The following is a 20,797-nucleotide window of genomic DNA, read 5'->3' as shown; positions in this document are numbered from 1 at the left end:
GGCAGCCAATGTTTTATAAAACTAGCACAGTGACAGCGTTTAAGACATAGTATCTCTTCAATAAACCTTCTTACTTACAGAATCCCTCTCTGATGACGGACTTGAATTTCTTGCGTGCAGTGAGAAGTAGCCATTCCAGAGCTCTGCCAGTTCGATAACCACAACAATGAGCCCAAGTTTGCTTCAGTTATTCTATGCTTGACTTATAGAGCAGAAGAGAACAAGTTCACCGGCTGTTTAACATACGAAGAGTTAACCCATCCCTGTGTCATCGTGAGAATTTAAACATCAACCGTACCGCTGAGAAAAAAGCCACCATTTCAAACTACTAAAGAATAGATGGTACAAAAACGTTTGCATTTCAATAGAACTAGCTTTATTATTATATTATTATTATTATTATTTTAAACAAAAGCAATGGTCTAAAAGCAAATGCAGATATGTACCGAGGGATGGACATGACCTGGTACTTACAGAGGAGCTGCTGTGTCATAAATGAAAACAGAATGTTAGGAGAAAAATGGTATTTCAGGTGTTGTCTGCTTGAATAATCTGGAGACGCAAGTTAACTGAAAGAAGGTGCTGTGCCAAGCAATCAGCGGGAACAAAAAAACAAAACCAAACGCAACCACCAGCAGCTGCTTCCCAAGAACTATGTGCTGACAGCATGAGCACTGCCATCAACTCACAGTCTTCTCATTTTCCCCGTTTTCTATAATTTTCCTCTTCTTTTCATCTGTTTTCTTCTTGAAGATGTTATTTCGGTAAAACTGAAGTTCTTTGATGCTTTCGCTAATGTCATCGAGCGCCCTACAAGCAAACATATCACACTGAAGTAAAATGCCCACGGAGGAAGGAAGCCACTGACAACGTAACTTACGAGTAACAACAGGTACTACTGTAAATGCTGCTGACATGGTCTAGAAGAGGAACGTTTCAATAAAGCAAATGTAAGTGCTTTGTTAAAAAAAAAGAAAAAGCTGTATTAAAAATTTTTTTTTCCTAAAATATATCAGATTATAAAGTCTCCTAGACTGTTCCTATAAGATGGTGAAGTGTTCCATGGAAAAAAGAATTCTAGGGTCAAGTGAGTTCGGGAAAAACTAAGTCTAGCACTCCTTTTCTGAACTTCTGTGCAAAGCATTTACTGTACTAACCTGGGCTGTGAGTGTCCACGGGGAGGATCTACAATACGCACAGTGCGTCTAAAACTTAATCAACCACATGTGTGGGTGTGGAATAATCATTAACAGCTCTTGGAACAGAGTTTGGGGAACACTGTGCAAGATTTAATGACATCCCTATACAAAATACACTGACCTGCTCAAATGTGACTCGTGACTCAGTCATAATAAGCATCAATCATCAGCCAGTACCCGGCCAACACAGAGGCTCTGCCTCCACTCTGAGGGAGATGTGTGCTGCCGTCAGCTGCAACACACTCTTCTCCAACACATCCTCTCATCTGTCGCAGTCTGAGAAATCAGGTAAGCTAGATTATGAGAACTGTGAGCAGGTCCATCAGTAAGCTCTGAATGAGAAGTCAAGGGCCTCTATCCTTATGTTCCGCAGCAGAAACATCATGTGGTTGACCACGGGATGCGTTTTCAGAACTTGTAAGGCATGTTATAGAATGGTAAACACCACAGATACACTGTGACCTTTCTAAAGATTGAAAAATGCCGAAATCCAAAAGGCATCAAACCCTAATTGTTTTAGATGAGGTATTCGAAACCTGCATTCCTGCACTGGGGTCCATGCAATTTCCTGCCCTGCAAAGAAACACTAGCAGGCCGGGCTCTGTACAGCAGGGACTCAGTCTCTGTTTGCTTAGACTGTGCACATAGACACTCAGCAAACGGACACACTAAATGCTGTCCTTAGAAGCCAGCAGTAAATCCCCCATGAAGTCTTACGTTCCTCCTGAAAGAGGACAAAATTAAAAAACAAACAAACAAACAAAAAAGAACAAAAAAACACTTTTTTTTAAAGTAAAAGAGCCAGTACAGGACACTAGATAAACAAAATCTTCAAATTTCTTGGGTACCTGTGGCTAAGTCTGCAGACTTAATAGAAAGGATCTAAAACACTCAAAAGTGCCAAAGTTAGGCTAACTCTGTTAACCCAACTGTCGACAAAAGTGTTCTAATTTTAAGTGGCTACAAGTATTCATATCCTTGCTGGGAAGAATATTAATACTGCTTGTTACTGGAAAGATTACAGACTGTTTCAACACACCTACAAACTAAGCTATCTTTTAGTGTTAAAACTAAAGTGAAGACGTAAGATGCTGAGCATTTCAGAACGGAATATTAGAATCCTGACCAGAATTCCTAATAATCTTAGCAAAAGAAAGTTAACTTTATGCTACCTGGCTTTTACTTTTCCCCCCAAGAAAAAAGGAGTGGAGGACAGACACTATGTTAAGCAGTCAGGAACTGGAGGGTTACGTGTGTGTCAGATTGCCAAGCGCTTGGAAGGACCCAAACTTACCTGTGAGAAGCAGCCTTCTTTGGTGCAAATTCATATTCTTCTGGATACCAGCGTCTATACACAGCAAAAATGGAACTCTCAAAGGAAACGGTCTCAAATATACTGGATAATTACCTCCTTCAAGTCATTTATTAACACTGAAAAAGGCATTTTGGGTTGTGACTCTCCAGAAGCCTCCTTGCCTGGGACTGTGTCTTCACCCTAGCTCTTCTCAGTAGGCAAGCTCATGCTCATCTACGATTCCTAAATTCACTCCACTCCAGCCCTCTCCTACCTTGTCACGGATGGCCAACCACCTGCATCTCCGCCTACGAATCCATCAGACACTTCTAATGAGCATAAATAAACCTACACTTATCCTCAAGACCTCCCTTCTCCCACCCACCCAATCTGCTTTTGCTCCTATTTTCCCCTTTATCTTTGAACAATACCATCATCTGCCTAACTGCCGAAACCAGGAACCGTAGAATTGCTTAGAGCTCTTCCTTTCCCTCACTCCCCCATTCGAACATGGCATACCATGCCAAGTGACATCTCAAGATGGGACATTCTCCACACCCTTCTCTGCCACCCAAACGCCATGTCCCTAGGTCATTCTTAGTCTTCAAGACAAGGCAAAAGTGTCCCTTCTTATCGCCCTATTTTCTGCCACCTTACGATCAGAATGACCTAATCGTATCATTGATTCTTCTACTTACACTTTTTTAAGGGAAACCGTCCCTCATGTTAACCATCTCAGCCTGCCACACAAGCCCTTCACAATTTGGTCTTACCTCCCACCTTTTCCAAGCCGCATGCCTGGCATTTTGGCACTGATGGACTATTTGTAATTCCCCTATCTCCCTGAGCCCTCATTTCTTCATACTTCTGCCCGTTCTCTGGAATCCTCCCGCCTCAGTTAAATGCCAGGAAAACATCCAACTCCTCTTCCAATCTCAACTTAAACTTCCTATGTGGAGCTTTCCCCGACTTCTCATTCCTTACTCCAACATCTCAGGGCTCCTTCCCCCCGGTGCCCCCAACAGTCAGTATGCACATTTCCGTTACAGAAGTCATCACACAGTGTATGTGCAGCACAGATTCCAGGCTATTTCAAGGCTTTTCATTTGTTAGGTTCCCAGTGCATAGGCCAATGCCTAGCAAAGAATGGTGTTCAGTAAATTTTGTGAACTAATGAAATTTATACAGAAGCTTTTTGACATTGTTTCCCCCATTTCTCACCAGTCCAGAATCAACTAAGGACCTGTCCAAGTCAGAAAGGGAGGAAGTTAACACACTCACTTGGCACCCTCAGTTCGAGCATTCTATTCAAATACTTTCCACAAATCTCAATTAAAACATGCTAAATGAGGCAATTATTGGATCCTAAATATAGCCCTTACCTGCACAGTTCTTTAACAGTGCTCACATCAATTATTCTATAATGAAGATGTTTCATGAACTGGGGCATGTATTTGTCAAGAAACTTCTTATCTGCATGAACTGAATTTCCTAGAAAGACACGAAGCATACCGCATCTGTGTATTTCTAGCAATATACAACAGGATATCAAAATTATTAACCGGTACTGAGATGGAGAGGATTTTTTTTTTTTAATTCAAACAATTCTTATAAGCATCTTGGAATTTCTAAATCAGGTTTGAGTGCATTTGATTAGGCTACAAGTACAGACTTCTGAGTATTTACTCAGTCTAGTTCATAATAAATTTATATATAGCCTCAATGGACAAAAGGATAAATCTACCATTCCACATACTTAAAATAATGCACAAATCCATTTGTTACTTTTTCAGATCATACCAGATGTGCACATTTTCTCCCAGTGTCATGAAAGCCACACTATTAACACTAAAAACTTAACTGAACCACATTAAGTAAATAAAACTTTATTCACATTCCAATTTTAACAAACTGTATCCATATTCATGTTTCCATACAGTAATTTATATTAAAAACACTAAATTTTAAATAACTACTTTAAAATAGACAGCAGCCAAACTAGCTAGAGGGAAAATATACATACAACATATACTCTAGTACTTAATGTCAAAACTTTTAAAATCTAATTTAAGAAAAGTGTAAGTTATTGTATCAATTTACATATACAAATGCAAATACACCTCCAGAGACCATTAACTTTTCTCTGACAATGGCTGTACTTTCAAAATCCTAGTAGAACTGGCTCAGTTTAAGTAGTCACTGTTACACAGGAAAAAAAAGGAAAAAAAAACAAAAAACAGGTGGACATTTTAGATGGAGACTAAAGAGACAAAAAAACCAAATGAAATGGATGGGACTTGATTGAGTGCTGGTTCAAAAACAATTAGACATTTGGCACGTGGACTGGATGTCAAATGGTATTAGTGAATTATTTTTAATTACCTTAAATGTGATGATGATACTGTGGCTACATAAAAAAATGTCCTTATTCTTAGGAAATACACGATGAAGTACTTAGAAATGAGGTGTCAAAATGCCTACAATTTACTTTCAAATGTCCGACAAAAAAAACAGGTAAAACAAACATGGCGCAAGGTTAAACCATTACCAAATCCAACTTTCCTGTACATGTGAATTTTTTCCATAATAAAAATATGAAGGAAAATTTCATTGAGTGAGTCTATGTACCCCCGATCCCATGTCAGGTTTCAGGGCAGTTTCCCAATACTCCTGTTATAAATTACACAAGGAAACTTGAACGCAAAATTAAGATGTATAATCCAAGTCAGGGCAAGTGGAAGGCATGATGGTCTTAGTTGATCTTTCTGGGACTGCAGTCTCTCGAATCACTACAATGGAAGACTATCTACAAGGTATACGTAGGATTGGGTTTTACCTGCAAGTGGACAGAGCCCCGGAGGAGTCTGCTGTCGTACAAAGGACAGAAATTCATACTCTGCCTGCTGCAATGTCATTGTACTCTCCTTCACTGCCTTGGTTAGACCAGACTGCAAGAGAGAATCCCCAGCCCCCACCAGAAACACATCAAGTCAGTTTTCAAAGGCATCCAGAAATGAAACTTCACTGCTAAAATGGGCAAATATAACTGTACATGGACCATTTATAAAGCTCAAGTTCAACTGAAACTGCCATCTTTGCACTGATTTTTTTTCTTAAAGAATCCAGGTCAAATAAGCTATGTTCCTGATTGTCAATAGCATTTCCACACAGTCAGAAAAAGATGGTGCTCAAAGTCCAAGCTCTGGGAAGAAACAACTATTAACAGGAGAGCAGCATTCCCCCTTTTCTGAAAGTTGAGGTCTAACCTTATCCAAAAGACTGATTTGAGCAATACTTGACAATCCGTAATGCGTTCGCGACAGACTGAATGCAGGAGAGGAAAAAAGAGAACATTCAGAAGATGATCTCGAAAGGTCCCCAAGATGACAGGTTAAACAAGCTAGCAGTCTCCCAGGCTCGCCAAGCAGTCTTCCGCTAACCCTTTTCAAAATCCCATCCAACAATGGTATAGGATTCAGATGTGGGAGCAACACGCTCGTTACTGATCCCCAAAGCAGCACTCCTGTTATCTGGTAATGTTACCTTCCCATGATGCTCCTTACACCAATCTGACATGCTGTCCAGTAACTCATCCGGCTGTTTGATAATCAGGTTAGGACCCTGTGGATGGGAAAAGCCATTAGTCATCCAGAATTGACAGGGATAACCGTGGTTTCTGAGTTAAAGTTTATGCGGCTGTCAGGATTCAATACACAGATAGCAGAAAAAGAGATGAGGACCCTTTGTTATCTCTGTAAGTGGTCCTTATTCATTCTAGTGCTGTTTACAATGGCAGAGAGGAATGCATGTGCACACACGCACGCACCTACCTCTGAACAGTGACATGCCTATTAATAGAGAACACTGCTGGTCTGTCAAGGGTCAGCAAACTATAGCCCCAGTCTTTGGCTTTTTTCCCCACTATTACCAGCAAGCTAAGCACGATTTTTACATTTGTCAAGAGCTAAAAAACTCACATGTGACAGGTATGTAGCACTCCAAGCCTAAAATATTTACTATTCAGTCTTTTTTTTTTTTTTACCAAGAGCTTGCCAACCTCTAACTAGGAGATCATTTTGGAAAGTGTCTATATTACCAAGTGAAAAAAGCAAATTGTAGGACAGTATATATGTGCATGTGATCTTGTGTACATGTGTTTAAAAAAAAAAAAACACCACACACACACGTATATATGCATGCAAAATACCAAGAAAATATACAAACTTTGGGGAGTAGGATGCAGCAGCAGAACAGGGCAAAAAATGGCTTACTACACATACATCTTGGATAAAGTTATACGGTTTAATTTTAACAATATTTTTATATCAAAAGGTTAAAAAGGTAACTGGTAACATTTGAGGAAAACAAAAAGTAACACGTGGCTGTCAAATTCTCTGCTCCATTTAACAGAACACTAAGTGTCTCAGATGAGTCCCAGCTGTCACAGAAGCCTGACTTGTGGCATTAAAACAAGTCACCATGGGCATAGTTTCTCCTGTACGATGGCGATAACAGACTGCTCCCTTCCCTCAATGGAATGTTTAACATAGGATAAAAGAAATTACAGATATCAAAGTTCTTTGAACTCTTGGAAGAAAAGTATTCTATGAATCCAAGGTATTATTGCTACTAAGTAATAAAAATAGTTCACAATCACTGAGAGGCATGGCTAGAATTTAACTACTGGACATCTAAAAACTAACAAGGAGCTTTAGCCAAATAAGAAAAACCAGTAAAGGCAATCTCTAGGACGCAAAAAAAATTTGTTCTGATTACATACTTTTTTAAAAAAACAAAAAAACCTCATCCTGTTTTAAAAAAAAAACAAATACAATTTTAACAAACCATGATGGAAAAAGCAAACTATTTTTTATTTATTTATTTTTTTAATTTCTTTTCAGTGTTCCAGAATTCATTGCTTTTTCCACAAACTATTAATCTAAGGCCATCTAACTTATTTTAGGTCCCAGTTTGGCACATGAAGCTACCTACAGAAAAATGTTCAGGGTAGGATGTTTGCTCTTCTACCAGTATAAAACATCTTCCTCAGACTCACATATAAGAATAAAACATTTTCCACAGAAAGGACACTTAAGAGTGCCAACAGCCCCAAGCATACATATATATATATATATATATATATATATATATATATATATATATTTTTTTTTTTTTTTTTTTTTTTAACATTCTTATCCTCATCTGACTGGGTCTATTTACAAATGCCACACTCATCTGCAGCTGTGTGAATACAGACCCAAATTTCCTCCAGGGTACATATTAACTAAATGGTCCATTAAACTGTCAGTATTTCACATTATATCAACAGTCTAAAGGAAAAACTCTTCTTCAGCCATGGGTAAGTAGGGCTCACAAAATAAAGACACTTCGCTATTCATCTGCACTAAATTCCAAGTGACACGGAAAAAACAACCAAACCTAAAACGCAGTAGTTTATTTATATAAGGTTTAAAAAAAAAAAAAAGAGCTAGTTGTTATGACGAGAAACACAAAGTCTCAGGACTCTCCTCCAGCTGACGTATCCAGCGGTACTCCACAAAAGTCACAAATCATCTATAAATGCCTCCTCCCATCCCTTACCTACTAAGGTAAGTAGAAGTCTTACTGTGCATTAATGAAATCTACCAATGGCAATAGCACATCACTCCTGCTCTCTGGGAACTGATTTTAATAGGACCACCTTTTCCACAAACATCCCTACTGTGTTCCTATTCTAGAATTTCCTATAGCCTCTGAAACTGCTGACAGTATGAGACCAGGGACCAATTCCAGACTAGGGCTTTCACCCTCTACCAATCAGATACCCTCACACACTTCTCAAATGCTTCATAAGTGGCCCAAAGGCAACAGGTATGCTGTTTAATATTTCAGCTAAAAGCAGCATGTTAAAACCTTAATCATGCCCAATATATCAACAAGAGAGTATTCTGATTCTGCATCAACAGAATTCTAAAATCTTAAAACAGATCTAGACAAGCACATACCCTAGTTGAGAAGACAGAAATTGGACATACAGAGAGTAGAGTTAAAATTAAGGTGGTGATAGAGAGATTAACTTTGGCTTGAGTCACTAATCCTGAAGAGACAATAGCTGGTTCTCTTATTGGCTAGAAGTACTTCACTCAAACCAGCTGGGTTAAATTTGACTTCCCCAGTAACAAGCCAGGTGGCCTTGGGCAAATTACCCAGTATGTCTGTGCCAAAATGTCCTCCTCTATGTGGGCAACTACCTACCTCATAGTTGTTGTAAGGACTAAAAGTAGATACACGTAAAGCACTTAGAACTGTGCAAGACACACAGTAAGGGTTCCGTAAACAAGGGCACGTATGCTTCTGTAATTTTTGGCATGGATAACTGAAAAATAACTAGACTGTGAGACAGATTACTTTGGTTCCAGAACCAACCCTACCATGACCTAGCATATTCCTTTGGAACTTAACCTATATAGACCCCAGTTTGAAAAAGGACTTAGATTTCTAATACGCTCTAAAGAGTATGACTGTATTACGTGGCATCACCTACTTCAGCCAAAATGTTGAGATCAGAGTCAGTTATCAGACAGGCCATCTCAATAATCTGGTCCTTCTCAATGTCCAATCCTGTCATCTGCAATCAAAAATAAATAGGTAACACACAAAATCATCTTTCTGGTCTATTTTACCCAATTTTTATTTGACAGTAATTCCCTCAAGCATATTCCATTTATATCCCATAGCCTGGATAAAAGAGACAATAATGCTTCTCTGGCAAGCCCCCAAGACACTGAACATGCGTAACTTATTCAGTGAATATTTGCCAAGGGGCTGCTGTGTGTCAGGCACCCTAGTTCTACTGTAGTTCACTCAATTGAGTGCTGACAGCATTCAATTTGGTAAGATACGACCCACATCACTACCTCTCTGCAGTTTACAAAGTTTTCATATTAATTACACCTCTTGATCTTCCTTACAACCTAACGTATAAAGCACTGTTCTTACCCGCATTTCATATAGAAGAAAACTGAGGCCCAACCGAGGGGGCAGTCTTCAGCGTAAGTATGGAAAACCTAAAGGGATCAGAACCGGGTTCTAGTCCCATCTCGGAACCTAACAGCATGACCTTCAGTGAGTTCAGTCCTCTCTCGGGGCCTCAGTTTTCTCGTTTGTGGAATGAGAGGTAAGGCTGAGTCATGTCCGGAGTCCCGGCCAGTTAACAACCTAGGGTCCTGTAAGACTGCGGAAGGAGAGTCTGGAGTCTAGCACAGTCGCTGTCCCAAACCCCCCGCCCCCCCCCCCCCCAAGCGAGCCTAAACCCAGAAGGACCAAAGCGTTAGGGAGGGTCACGCTTGGGCAGAGGGGGTTGGGGAGCCATATGGAGGACTCTTCCCTTCGGAAAAGAAACCCCACAGCCCAGCACAGTCCCCAACACCTACAGGACTCCAGCCGGCCGACTTGCCCGCGCAGCCTACAGCCCGTCGGCGCTCACGTGCCACACCTGAAACCCAGAGACCCGCCGCTGTCCGCGGACAGGCTCAGCTACTCCGTCTACGCGCGGAACCTCACTCGTCTCCCCTCGCCCTCGCCGACCGCACTCACCTCCAGGTCCACCCAAACCATCCGCTGAGCCATGCTCTCGCCTGCCGCCATGGCTGCGCCACCTTCGCGGACACCCCGCGACCTGAACTGCCCTCCACTCCCACCCACACCTCGCAACAGCCTGGAGCCCAGGGAGCCGCCTAGCATCACCCGGCACGAGCCGCCACGGCCCCAGCCTCTCAGCCGGCGCTGGCGCAGGCGCGATGGTCGCTAAACGTCGCAAATCCGCGGGGAGGCGCAGGAGTGAAAACCACAAGTCCCAGCAACCAGTGCGCCAGCTGGCCCTGAACAATCCGGCTTAGCTGCCAAATGGGATGATGGGAGTTGGAGTCTCGCCGGGTGTTCCGACCGATTTCCCCACCCCCGCCACGTGTTTTCGGATGTTACTGGACGCGCATGTTTTTCAGAACTAAGTTTATCCGTCTCACAAGAGTTATTTCCTGAGTTTGGATTAGTTGCAAACCGCCTAGTTGAGAAAGAAGTCTCTTACTTTGGCCAAAAAAGACCTGGTTATTCATAATTTTTTCCGAAATATATCTTTCCTCTGTTTGCCCCCCCCCCTTTTTTTTTACTTACCTGCCCCTCCACTCCCCACCTGGCATGTATTTTTCTCTTTGACGTAAGGCAGCAGTGCGGTGTGCTTCTTTCGCGGCCAGAGGGCCGGTTTGGCTATCGTGAAATCCTTTAGAAATCCTTGAGCTCTCGTGTGAGACCTCGCTAAGCCCGCACTAGGTGTTCAAGAAGACTCTTCGCTGGCGAACAGTTGCTCTTTATTATGGAGGGAGGTGGTTCGTTTCAGCTCAGCTGTGGGGTGTCAACGGTAACGACTTCCTGCTTAACCCTTACGAGTCCTCAAAGTTTAAATCTTGTCCTTTTATAACGAGTCTATGCCGCAAATTAAAATGAACTAAGAACAGCTCTACCTGCTCTGTAATCTGCTTTGGTTTTGATCGAAGTATGGGTAATCTCCGACGTAGCTATAGGTTCCATCATTTCCAGGAGTAGGGACAGCCGTCAACAGAACCTGTCGACCCGGTACTGTCAAATTGCATCAATCTCTTTAAACCTTGGCTATTCAGCAGCAAAGTCGTGTGCAGAGTGCAACTTTGTCACAAACATTGGCCTCAGCCTGGAATTATACCTTCTATATATTTTTTTCTGAAAGCCCTATTGCCACTAATTACAGAGCTTGTGGTCCATTACGTAGTAATTCGTACCTGGTGAGCTGGTTTTGTGAGAGAGAAACTTGTTGCCTAATCAGAGTTGTAAGGACAGCGTAGTATACCGGATGTCAACTTTAACTCCTTTGGTGTACCCAACCCACCACCTGCCGGGGCACACAGAAACTCTTTGAAGGGTCATGAAATTGTGTGCACAGATTGCATACTTACAAAGACTTTTATTGTGCACAATGTGTATATATTATAACTGCATTGCCTGATGAGTCACATTGTTTTGCTATAGCTTTTGATTCATTGTAGCCTACTTTATAAGAAGTAGTCTACATTTCTTCCTTTTTGTCTCTCTTAGTTTTTAACTTGGTTCATACGAAGTAGAATCAGCTGAAATACAGAAACTTTTATCAACTGAGCTTGTTAACACCTTTTGTTTTCAAAGTGACTACTGAAACACTGTTCAGTTTTATTAGAAATTACAAATTAGAAAATGCTATTTACATTTAAGAACTTATATCCTGAAAACTTATTACTTTAATTTTAAAATACTGTGTAAACATTATGTGTGGACATTTTTGCAACTTTGGTTTTCGAATTAACTACTTTATAATGATACAGACACATTTTAGGTGAATGGTGCTATAATGTAAGGAGACTTCACAGTTGTTGGTTTTTGGTTGTAATATCATTACATTGGTGATCTTAAAGTTTGATGTCCCAAAGCAGAGCAACGTATGCACCACATTCACAAATCCCAACCATGTAAATGCGGACAGACACAAGAACATGGAACGTTAGAATCTGCAAGCAGCCTCATGCAATGGTGGGCTCAATCATTTCTTTGTCTTTTCCACACCACTCTCCTCAGAGACTTTGCTTTTTTCAATTAGGATTAGGATTATAAAAACTGCTTTGGTTAACTAACAAGGTTAAAGCGCTAAGAAATCTTGTTCTCTAATATCATAGACTGTGATAAACTTTGCTGTTTGAAGTCATTTTAGTGAGAATAGAACACCTCCTCTTAAAGAATCTGAGCCTTGTGAGTCACTGACACAGAAAAGCTGCCTCAATTGTCAACCCAGGGGCAGAGATTCAGATAAAAGGTTTTCAGACACAGCATTCCACATTTATCTTGACTTTTTTGTTTCTAAATAAACAGGGCTCTGAGTCAGCTTCTCAACACTGTGGGTAGTCAGACTATGATGTTTCTAACAGAATCAATGACAATGTTTCTAACAGAACATGGCCAAGGCCACACACTCCCCTAATTGAGAGATCACTAGTTCTTTTTTACATGTTTTTTAAATTTTATCTTCTTAATTGTGGTAAAATATGATCTTATTGTCTTGTGATAAATTTTCCTATCTTAGCCATTTTTTTTTTTTTTAAAGATTTTATTTATTTATTTGAGAGAGAGAGTATGAGAAGGGGGAGGGTCAGAGGGAGAAGCAGACTCCCCGCCAAGCAGCGAGTCCGATGCGGGACTCGATCCCAGGACTCCAGAATCATGACCCGAGCCGAAGGCAGTCGCTCAACCAACTGAGCCACCCAGGCGCCCATATCTTAACCATTTTTTAAAAGATTTTATTTATTTATTTGACAGAGAGAAACAGCTAAAGAGGGAACACAAGTGGGGGAGTGGGAGCGGGAGAAACAAACTTCCCACTGAGCAAGAAGCCGGGTGTGGGGGGTTCCATCCCAGGAGCCTGGGATCATGACTTGAGCTGAAGGCTGATGCTTAACTACTGAGCCACCCAGGCACACCCCCTCCAACCCACTTTAGCCATTTTTAAGCGGGCAGTTCAGTGACATGAAGTACATTCACACTGTTGTGCACACATCACTGCCACACATCTCCAGAATTTTCTCATCTTCCCAAACTGAAACTACATGTCCATTTAACACGAACTTCCCATTCCCACCCACCCAACCCACTCACCCAGCCCTTGGCAAACACCACTCTACTTTCTGTCTCTCTGAATTTGACTACACTAAGTATCTCATGCAAGTATCTCATGGAATCATACAATATTTGTCCTTTCGTGCCTGGCTCATTTCACTTAGCACAATGCCCTCAGATTTCATCCATGTTATAACATGCACGAGAATTATCTTCCTTTTAAAGGCTGACTAATATTTCATTATATATACATGGCACATTATATATACATTATTTATCCAGTCATCAGTGGATGAACATTTGGGTTGTTTCCACCCTTTGGCTGTTGTGCACTGACATGGTTTTTAATAATAATAATATATATATTTTTTTAAACTGAGCTTTCTTACCAGAACTTCCCCAGACCTGCTTTGCTCTCTCACTTCCTAAGCAAAGATTACTATGATAATCAATCCAGAGATGATCCCCACTCTCCCTGCTACCTTTTAAAATGCCCTTTCCTACTACTCCCTCTTAGGAGAGGCCCTGGTTCCTCCTGTTAATTGTGACAGCAAGTTCATAAAACTAACACTGTTAAAATTGTGGTCTAGTGAACTTAACCTGATATGCTTTATCTCCATCCTATTAAATTAGACTTTAATTTCCAAACACATTTATTTTTGTACGTTCATAGGAGTTACACAGAGCCATATAATAATGGTAGTAGTACTAGTCAATAGTCACTAAAGTAATGAAACTATTTCTGTCCTAGAGTTCATAAAACATTTTTAAAGAGGCAGTAGGTACCTCATGAATACTTACAGTTGATGATAATCTCTCTTCCTTTCAACTGCTTTGTGGAACTTAGTCTTGAGAAATGTTGACGTCAGGTTTACTGCTGATAAGTACTGATAACTGCTATTTACTTCCATCTAGTGGTCTGGGGAATAAAGGATGATAAATCTTTTGCCTTTTCCCTTTATCACTGTGAAAAAAAAAGTGGTAAAAATAGAAACCAAACATATCTTCAAAATGCATCTTGTACAAAATGGACACTCTGTAAAGCCTTTCACGAAATTTCAATTGCATTTTATCTCAATTCAGTTTAACAAACACTGAATCTTCAGAGTGTGTCAAACACTGTGCTAGAATATCAAAGTAAAAAAATCACTTAGGATGACATTTATTATATGAGACCCTGTAGGTATTTAAGATATTGATAGGCTTACCATCTAAGAATAAGATGGTTCATTTTTGGTTTAGAGTTCTTTCTTTGCAGATAAGGAAACAGCTTTAATTTTTCCATCTGTAAAATGGGTTGTACGATTAAACAAAAACATATAAAATGTTTAATACATTGCATAATATCTGCTCATTTATTTCTGTAAGCAAATCAGAAAATATAAATTAAATAAAATTGTGTCAGTGCTTTAAATGATTAGAGAGTGCTGTGGGAATATACGGGAAAGGGATTCATTTTGTCTGAAGAGATACAGGCAGATGGCTATTGAATTAGATCCTTTAAAAAGGTAACTTTCACAGCAGATATTATGGTAAGCCTATCCGAGATAGAAAGAATATCTTGAACCTAAGCAACTAGAATGATGAATCTTTAAGAGAGGAACCCAATGAAGAGAACAAATCCAAGAAGAACAGGTAAGAGGTCAGTTTGGGGAAGGTTGGAGTCACACTTCAAGAGGGACAACTACACAGAGGTCCAGCAGGCAGCTGGGAAGAGAGTACAGATGGAAACATGAACTTGAAGTCATGTACACAGGATAGAGGGAGCAGTAGGAGAGAAGAAGAGCGCAAGTTGTCTTTAAAAATACAGCTATAGGCTCAGGCCAACCTTAAGAACTTGATTTTTTTGCACACCTAATTTTTAAACCCAGTGCACGCATAAAGAAGATTTGCAGCTGGATTTACACATGTTGGCACATATTGAACAAAACGGTGAAGCAAGCCCATGAGAAGCTGATTTCTTGGAAGAGTAGGGAGTATCTTGGGAGAGAAATCAGCTAAAGGAAGCAGCCAGAAACAAAGCACACAGTGCAGCACAGAAGCTAAGTCAGAGGGAGGGAAAGGGCAGTTCTGACAGCACAGCAACTGGCATGTAGTAGATCTGTCTCCTGGCTCAGTCCCCACTGGATGTGTGTCTAAGGTCTCTGGGGAACAGAGAGGCCGCAGGTGTTCTAAAAGAGCCTTTTCAATAAAAAGCCCATATGATAATGGTATCACACAATATTGCTTGAGTTCTCCACTAGCACAAAATAAAAAAGACAAAACTGAAGTGAGGCATGGGCAGAGATGGGGAATGAGGGGGGCTAGTTCTTCTCACTCCTCATACGTACCTTCCATGTGGAGGACGGTGCCGCTGTCATAACAGTCCTGGCCTCCTACACTTGGCCTCTCTGATTTCTCCATGAAAACATGGAGTAACATTTCAAGATTTGGAACAGAAAATTAGATAAGGGCAACCCCGTCCAAAAGCAGTGTCCTAGGGGGTGGGCTTGTTTAGAAGTCCTTGCACAGGAGGCTTTGCAGAGCTGAGGTCCTGTGTTGCTCAGGTGGAGGCCCCAGAGAGCTACCTGTGAGCCCTTCCTGTCACCGGCACCCACAGCCTGTTCAGATCTAACCACCTCTGTGTGGTACCAAGCTACCTGGTGATCTGTGGGTATCTTGATAACAACCTTGAACCAACTAGTAATTGGCATTGCAACCGAGTTTAGACAACTCTATAATTCTGAATAGTCCAATGAAAATGCTCCTGGAAATTATGACATCAGGCTAGAGTAGTCTAAATAATCATTGGATAAAAGAATATGTGCATGAATATTCAATGTGGGTCATGTATAATAAAAAAAAAAATAGGCTTTGGAGACAAACTAGTTTATTCAAAGCCTATCTCAGCTCCTTTCTACCTGTATCTCCTTAAACAAGTTGACTCAAATCTCTCTGAGCCTCACCTTCCTCATCTTCAAAATACCGAGAACACAACGGCATTTGAAGTATTGTAAGAGCTTCAGAAACTTTGCATTAAGGCAGCACAATACCTGGCATGTGGTAGGTGCTATTATTAGTAGCACCTATTAATAGTCACTATTATTAATAGACCCACCCCACTCACCTTTTATAAATACCAAATATTTCTGATCATTCACCGGCATCTGAGAAAGCAGACTGTGGCACAGAGTGATCATTACCTACCAAATACCCCTCTTTCTTCATGCATGATATATTTCTGAGTTTTAGCAAGATCCTTTGTCATCCCAATGGCTGGCTGTGGTCATGTGACTAAGTTCTAGCCAATGATATTATTGGATTTCCGAAAGTTTTCTTGAAAGGAATTGATTTAACTGGTAAGTGTTCTCTACCCTTCCTGGTGCCTGGAATTTTGGCACAGTGGCTAAAGCCTTAGTATCTATGCAGCACCATGATACCATCTTGAGCACAGAACTAGTGGTGAGGATGCTCAAGCAGAAAGATAAGAGTGATTTTGGTCTCTCTATGCATGGTGACTTAGGGGAGCTTCCATACGAGCTAGAAAATTGGCTGAGATGAAAGAAAACTCCCTACTTTGTGAAGCACTATTTTGAGCCTCTGTTTTTGATAACCTAACACAATTCCTACCCCCTACAGAACATGCTTTGGAGACTGCCTATATTTAAGTGCTGAGTGAAGAAAGGAAATCGGAAAGATAACTATTGGTCAAAGTGGTAGGAAGAGGAAAAGTTTCGAGAAAAGGGAGCAAATACAGAAAATAAAGGAGGAAAAAAATTTGAATGAAAGTGTGAAGTCGTTAGTATCAAACTCAGGATGAGCTCAGAAAGAGGTCATTGTATTTGGTGATTAGAACATAAAATTCAGGGTGGCTCAGTCAGTTGGGTGTCTGACTCTTGGTTTCGGCTCAGGTCATGATCTTGGGGTCATGGGATTGAGCCCCACACAGAGTATGAAGTCTGCTTGTCCCTCTCCCTTCCCTTTTGCTCCCCACTCCCTTCCTACTCACACACACACACTCTCTCTCTCTCAAATAAATGAACAAAAATATTTAAAAAAAAAAAACCACAAAATTTTGTGGCAGCTTGAGAAATAAATCTGAGAATTGCATGTTAACAAAATGAGTAATAAAGGTTCTTTCTTGGCACCTTGGAGAAAATGAAGAGAAGCTGCACGGGGTAAACAAGCTTGTTAAGAGGAAGAACTGCAATACCACTGATAAGAAAAGCTCAAGAAATAAAGGGAAACAGGTAGAGAAGAATGAAATTGAGAAAAGGTATCTGCAAAAGATTCTGGGAGAACAAATCATGGAAGCACAGCTGCTGGGATAAGCCTTAGAATGATAACTTGCGCAAATGAAATCTTCTCCTTTGAATGAACGCTGTTTTTTTAAATAATTATATTGTCCTGACAAAATATTCCAAATGTAAGTGCTGACAGCAGAAATTCTATTTCTACACGGTAAATTAAGTGCCACCTTCAAACACTTGCATTAAATTTTAAATGAGCAAAAGAGCACTCAGAATGTAATTCTGAAAGGGGAAAAATCTTGCAACACCAACAACAAAACACGCGGCAAAGTAATTGTTGGGAAAATTGCATAACTAGCTTTCCATATTTTTAAAATCGTCATTAACTGCAAATACACTAAGAGCAAACTAATACATCAGAAGTATGTTCAGGAAATCAGACCCTCTTCAGAGCTTATCATTTACCTTTGAATTTTAGTCATCCTGTGCCACAACCAAAATTTTAATGACCTATTTCTTTTTCATCTCATTGTATATATCTTCATTTTATTTCACAAAACTTATTACTGATATAGCCCAATGTAAAAGCCTTGCTTTAAAGGCAAACTCTACAAACTCCTTAGTACTATTTCATTCTTGGAATTTATTGCCTCTATTTTGCTTCCTGTAAAAAGCAGTAAGAAATATGTATTTCACTTTAGAGAACATTTTGATGATTAACCCTAACTATTCAAATAGGAAACATCTGCTTCCTATCTTCTGATTCTGCACTGACCTCAAAGTAGCCTTTGAATTCCGTGTTGAGAGGAAAAGGTGTGGATCTAAAAATTTACAGACATGGGGCACCTGGGTGGCTCAGTGGGTTAAGCTTCTGCCTTCGGCTCAAGTCATGATCTCAGGGTCCTGGGATTGAGCCCCATGTTGGGCTCTCTGCTCAGCAGGGAGCCTGCTTTCCCCTCTTTCTCTGCCTGCCTCTCTGCCTACTTGTGATCTTTCTCTCTGTCAAATAAATAAATAAAATCTTTAAAAAAATTTTACAGACATAAAAAAAATTAATAAATTATTTTCACTTTTTTTGCCCCATCTGTACAGTTGTTTCCCAAGCAAAACACTTCATCTTGGGAGAGCAGGGGAATGGGGGTAACATGTGGTACTAGGGTATTCAGGAGTGTGAGTCTGGGAGTCAGAAAGACCTACATTCAAATTCTGATGCTACCTTTGTGACCTTGGGCTAGTAATGAAAACCGTCTAAATCTCTTATCCTTCATTCATAAAATAACAGTAGTAACCACTTCCTACAATTACTCTTTTCATTATGATAAATGAAATAAGCCAGACATAGAAGGTCAAATAATTCATGCTTTCACCCATATAAGATATATATATCTATCTAGAAAAGGTAAATTCATCGAGGCAGAAAGTCTGTGGGCTGAAATGTTGGGGGTGGGAAGGGCAGTAGAATAGGAAGTTACTATGTAACAGGCACTGTTTGTTTGAGGGTGACAAGAAAACTTTGGAAATACAGAGTGATGGTTGCACAGTGTGAATGTACTAAATGCCACTGAACTATACAATTTAAGATGGTTAAAATGCCAAATTTTGTATATTTCATCTCAATAAAAAAATTTTAATAGAAATTCTTTATGAATAGGAATTAAAATTTTTAATTTAAAATTTACACATCAGAAAATCTGGGAGGAGGCCCATCGTAAAATAGAAACTAGAGGACCTCAGATCTGTGACTTGGTGTATTTATACTCCAGCAACGAGTCATTTCACATTCAGGCCTGAACACCTGTAAGTCTATAGGCTTCATACAGTCACAGTCAAAATCACAATTGGGATTTTTCTTTCAACCTGAAAAATAACGTTTTCTTGATTATGTTTTGAATTCTGAAAAAAACAGTTAAATAAAGGTATTTGTTGAATACTGTTGGGAGAAATAGACTGGCAAAAAAAACTGTTTCGATCAGAGCTTCACACAATACACAGAAATTCATTTTTTAAATGGATTAAACACTTAAATATAAACACAAGGTCATAAAAAATCCTGAAAATATATGACTAATTTATTTTGGGATTGGGAAAGAATGCATAAATCTCAAAATAGCAGAAGAAACCACCCAAGAAAAAGATAGCTTTCATCCCCTGCTCACACATGTGCGCACACACATGCATTTACTATTTATCTCAATACTTAAAAAAAAAAAAATCAGAACCAAAAGAAACTATAGCAGTCCCCCTTATGTGCAAGATAGTTCCAAGACCCCCAGTGGATGCACCCCCTATGTTTTTTCTTATACATACATACATACATACCTATGATAGTTTAATTTATAAATTAGGCACAGTAAGAGATTAACAACATTAATAAAAGAGAACTATAACAACAATATATACTGTAATAAAGGTTATGTGCATGTGGTGGTCTCTCTCCCTCTCAAAATATTGTATTGTAACTATATTCACCCTTCTTGTGATGATGTAAAATGGTAAGAGATCTAGTGCTGAGAAGAAGGGAGGGGAATGAGTAGGCATAGAATGAGGCTACCACTGACAGACCGTCAGAGGAGGGTCATCTGCTTTCTGAACACAGCTGACTGACAATGGGTACCTCAAACCACAGAAAGCAAAACCAAAGGTAGGGGAGGACTCCTTAACTGGGGAAAATTTTTACAAGAAACATTTCAAACAAAGTCTGATATCTCCAAATGCAAAGAGCTTTCACAGATGAATAAGAACTAAGACCCTAGCAGAAAAATGGCCAAAGACTATGAATGATTCATGAGAAAATGGAATTGGCTGATATAAAGTAACCAAAGCCCCCAATTTCATTAATGATAAAAGTGATTTGAATTAATAACCACTATTTTGATGGAAATACCAACAGAGTGGTTGAAAAGTGGACAGACTAAATTGACACAGAAAAATTCACATAGAAAAATAAGCATGCAAGAATTTCTTGAAAAAGATGACCAACGGGGTGGGTGGGAGAGAAACTACTCCTGGAATAATTAGGTTCTTTGGCAGGAATAGATAGACATTTATAAATTACAAAGCTCAGAAATAGACAATACAAAGGGGGGGATTTAGACACCATCTCACGCAAGTGATGAAAGATGGATTGATAATAAATTTTGTTAACAACTAGGAAGTTATCTGGAGAAAAAAATTAAATTGGCTCCTGACTTCAAAATTTACACCAAAATAAAATCTAAATGGATTAAGCATTTAAGTGGGAAAAATTAAAAATAAAATTGCTAGAAGAAAACAACAGTAATTGTTTTTAGCTGTGCTGTCTGCAGAATCTAGGTCCTGGAAGAATGGTCATAACCATAGCTCCTGTCCCACATTCTTCTCTTACAATATGATCTTAAAACTCCTCTCATTGGGGCGCCTGGGTG

At 39.8% G+C, this 20,797-nt stretch overlaps 1 protein-coding gene across 2 annotated transcripts; it reads right to left on the bottom strand.

Annotated features, from left to right (window-relative positions):
• Positions 1–353: 353 nt before the first annotated feature.
• REXO2 (RNA exonuclease 2) lies at positions 354–10,297 on the bottom strand. Of its 2 annotated transcripts, XM_047692957.1 has the most exons (7): positions 10,090–10,293; positions 9,038–9,121; positions 6,037–6,114; positions 5,330–5,441; positions 3,876–3,984; positions 2,494–2,547; positions 354–810 (listed from the first exon to the last, which is right to left on the bottom strand). In XM_047692957.1, exons 1-7 carry the CDS (start codon positions 10,234–10,236, stop codon positions 681–683), a joined length of 714 nt encoding a protein of 237 aa, XP_047548913.1. In that variant the 5' UTR covers positions 10,237–10,293; the 3' UTR covers positions 354–680. The 2 variants fall into 2 exon arrangements, with proteins under 2 accessions (XP_047548913.1, XP_047548914.1); XM_047692958.1 differs by lacking the exon at positions 2,494–2,547 and having other exon boundaries at positions 10,090–10,297.
• Positions 10,298–20,797: the final 10,500 nt, after the last annotated feature.

This window comes from Lutra lutra, chromosome 10 (genome assembly GCF_902655055.1).
Source record: "Lutra lutra chromosome 10, mLutLut1.2, whole genome shotgun sequence".
Classification (NCBI taxonomy): domain Eukaryota; kingdom Metazoa; phylum Chordata; class Mammalia; order Carnivora; family Mustelidae; genus Lutra; species Lutra lutra.
This window is presented reverse-complemented; position numbering and strand designations above follow the sequence as displayed.

Bases quoted from the DNA above. Each gene is read 5' to 3' on its own strand.
- REXO2 (XM_047692957.1), bottom strand. From the start codon at position 10,236: ATGCTAGGCGGCTCCCTGGGCTCCAGGCTGTTGCGAGGTGTGGGTGGG. The intron at 5,442-6,036 runs GTAACATTACCA...TCTCTCTTGCAG, and splicing joins GTAAGGAGCATCATGGGAAG to TCTGGTCTAACCAAGGCAGT. The intron at 811-2,493 runs GTAAGTTTGGGT...GTTTGCTTGTAG, and splicing joins AAGAAGGCTGCTTCTCACAG to GGCGCTCGATGACATTAGCG.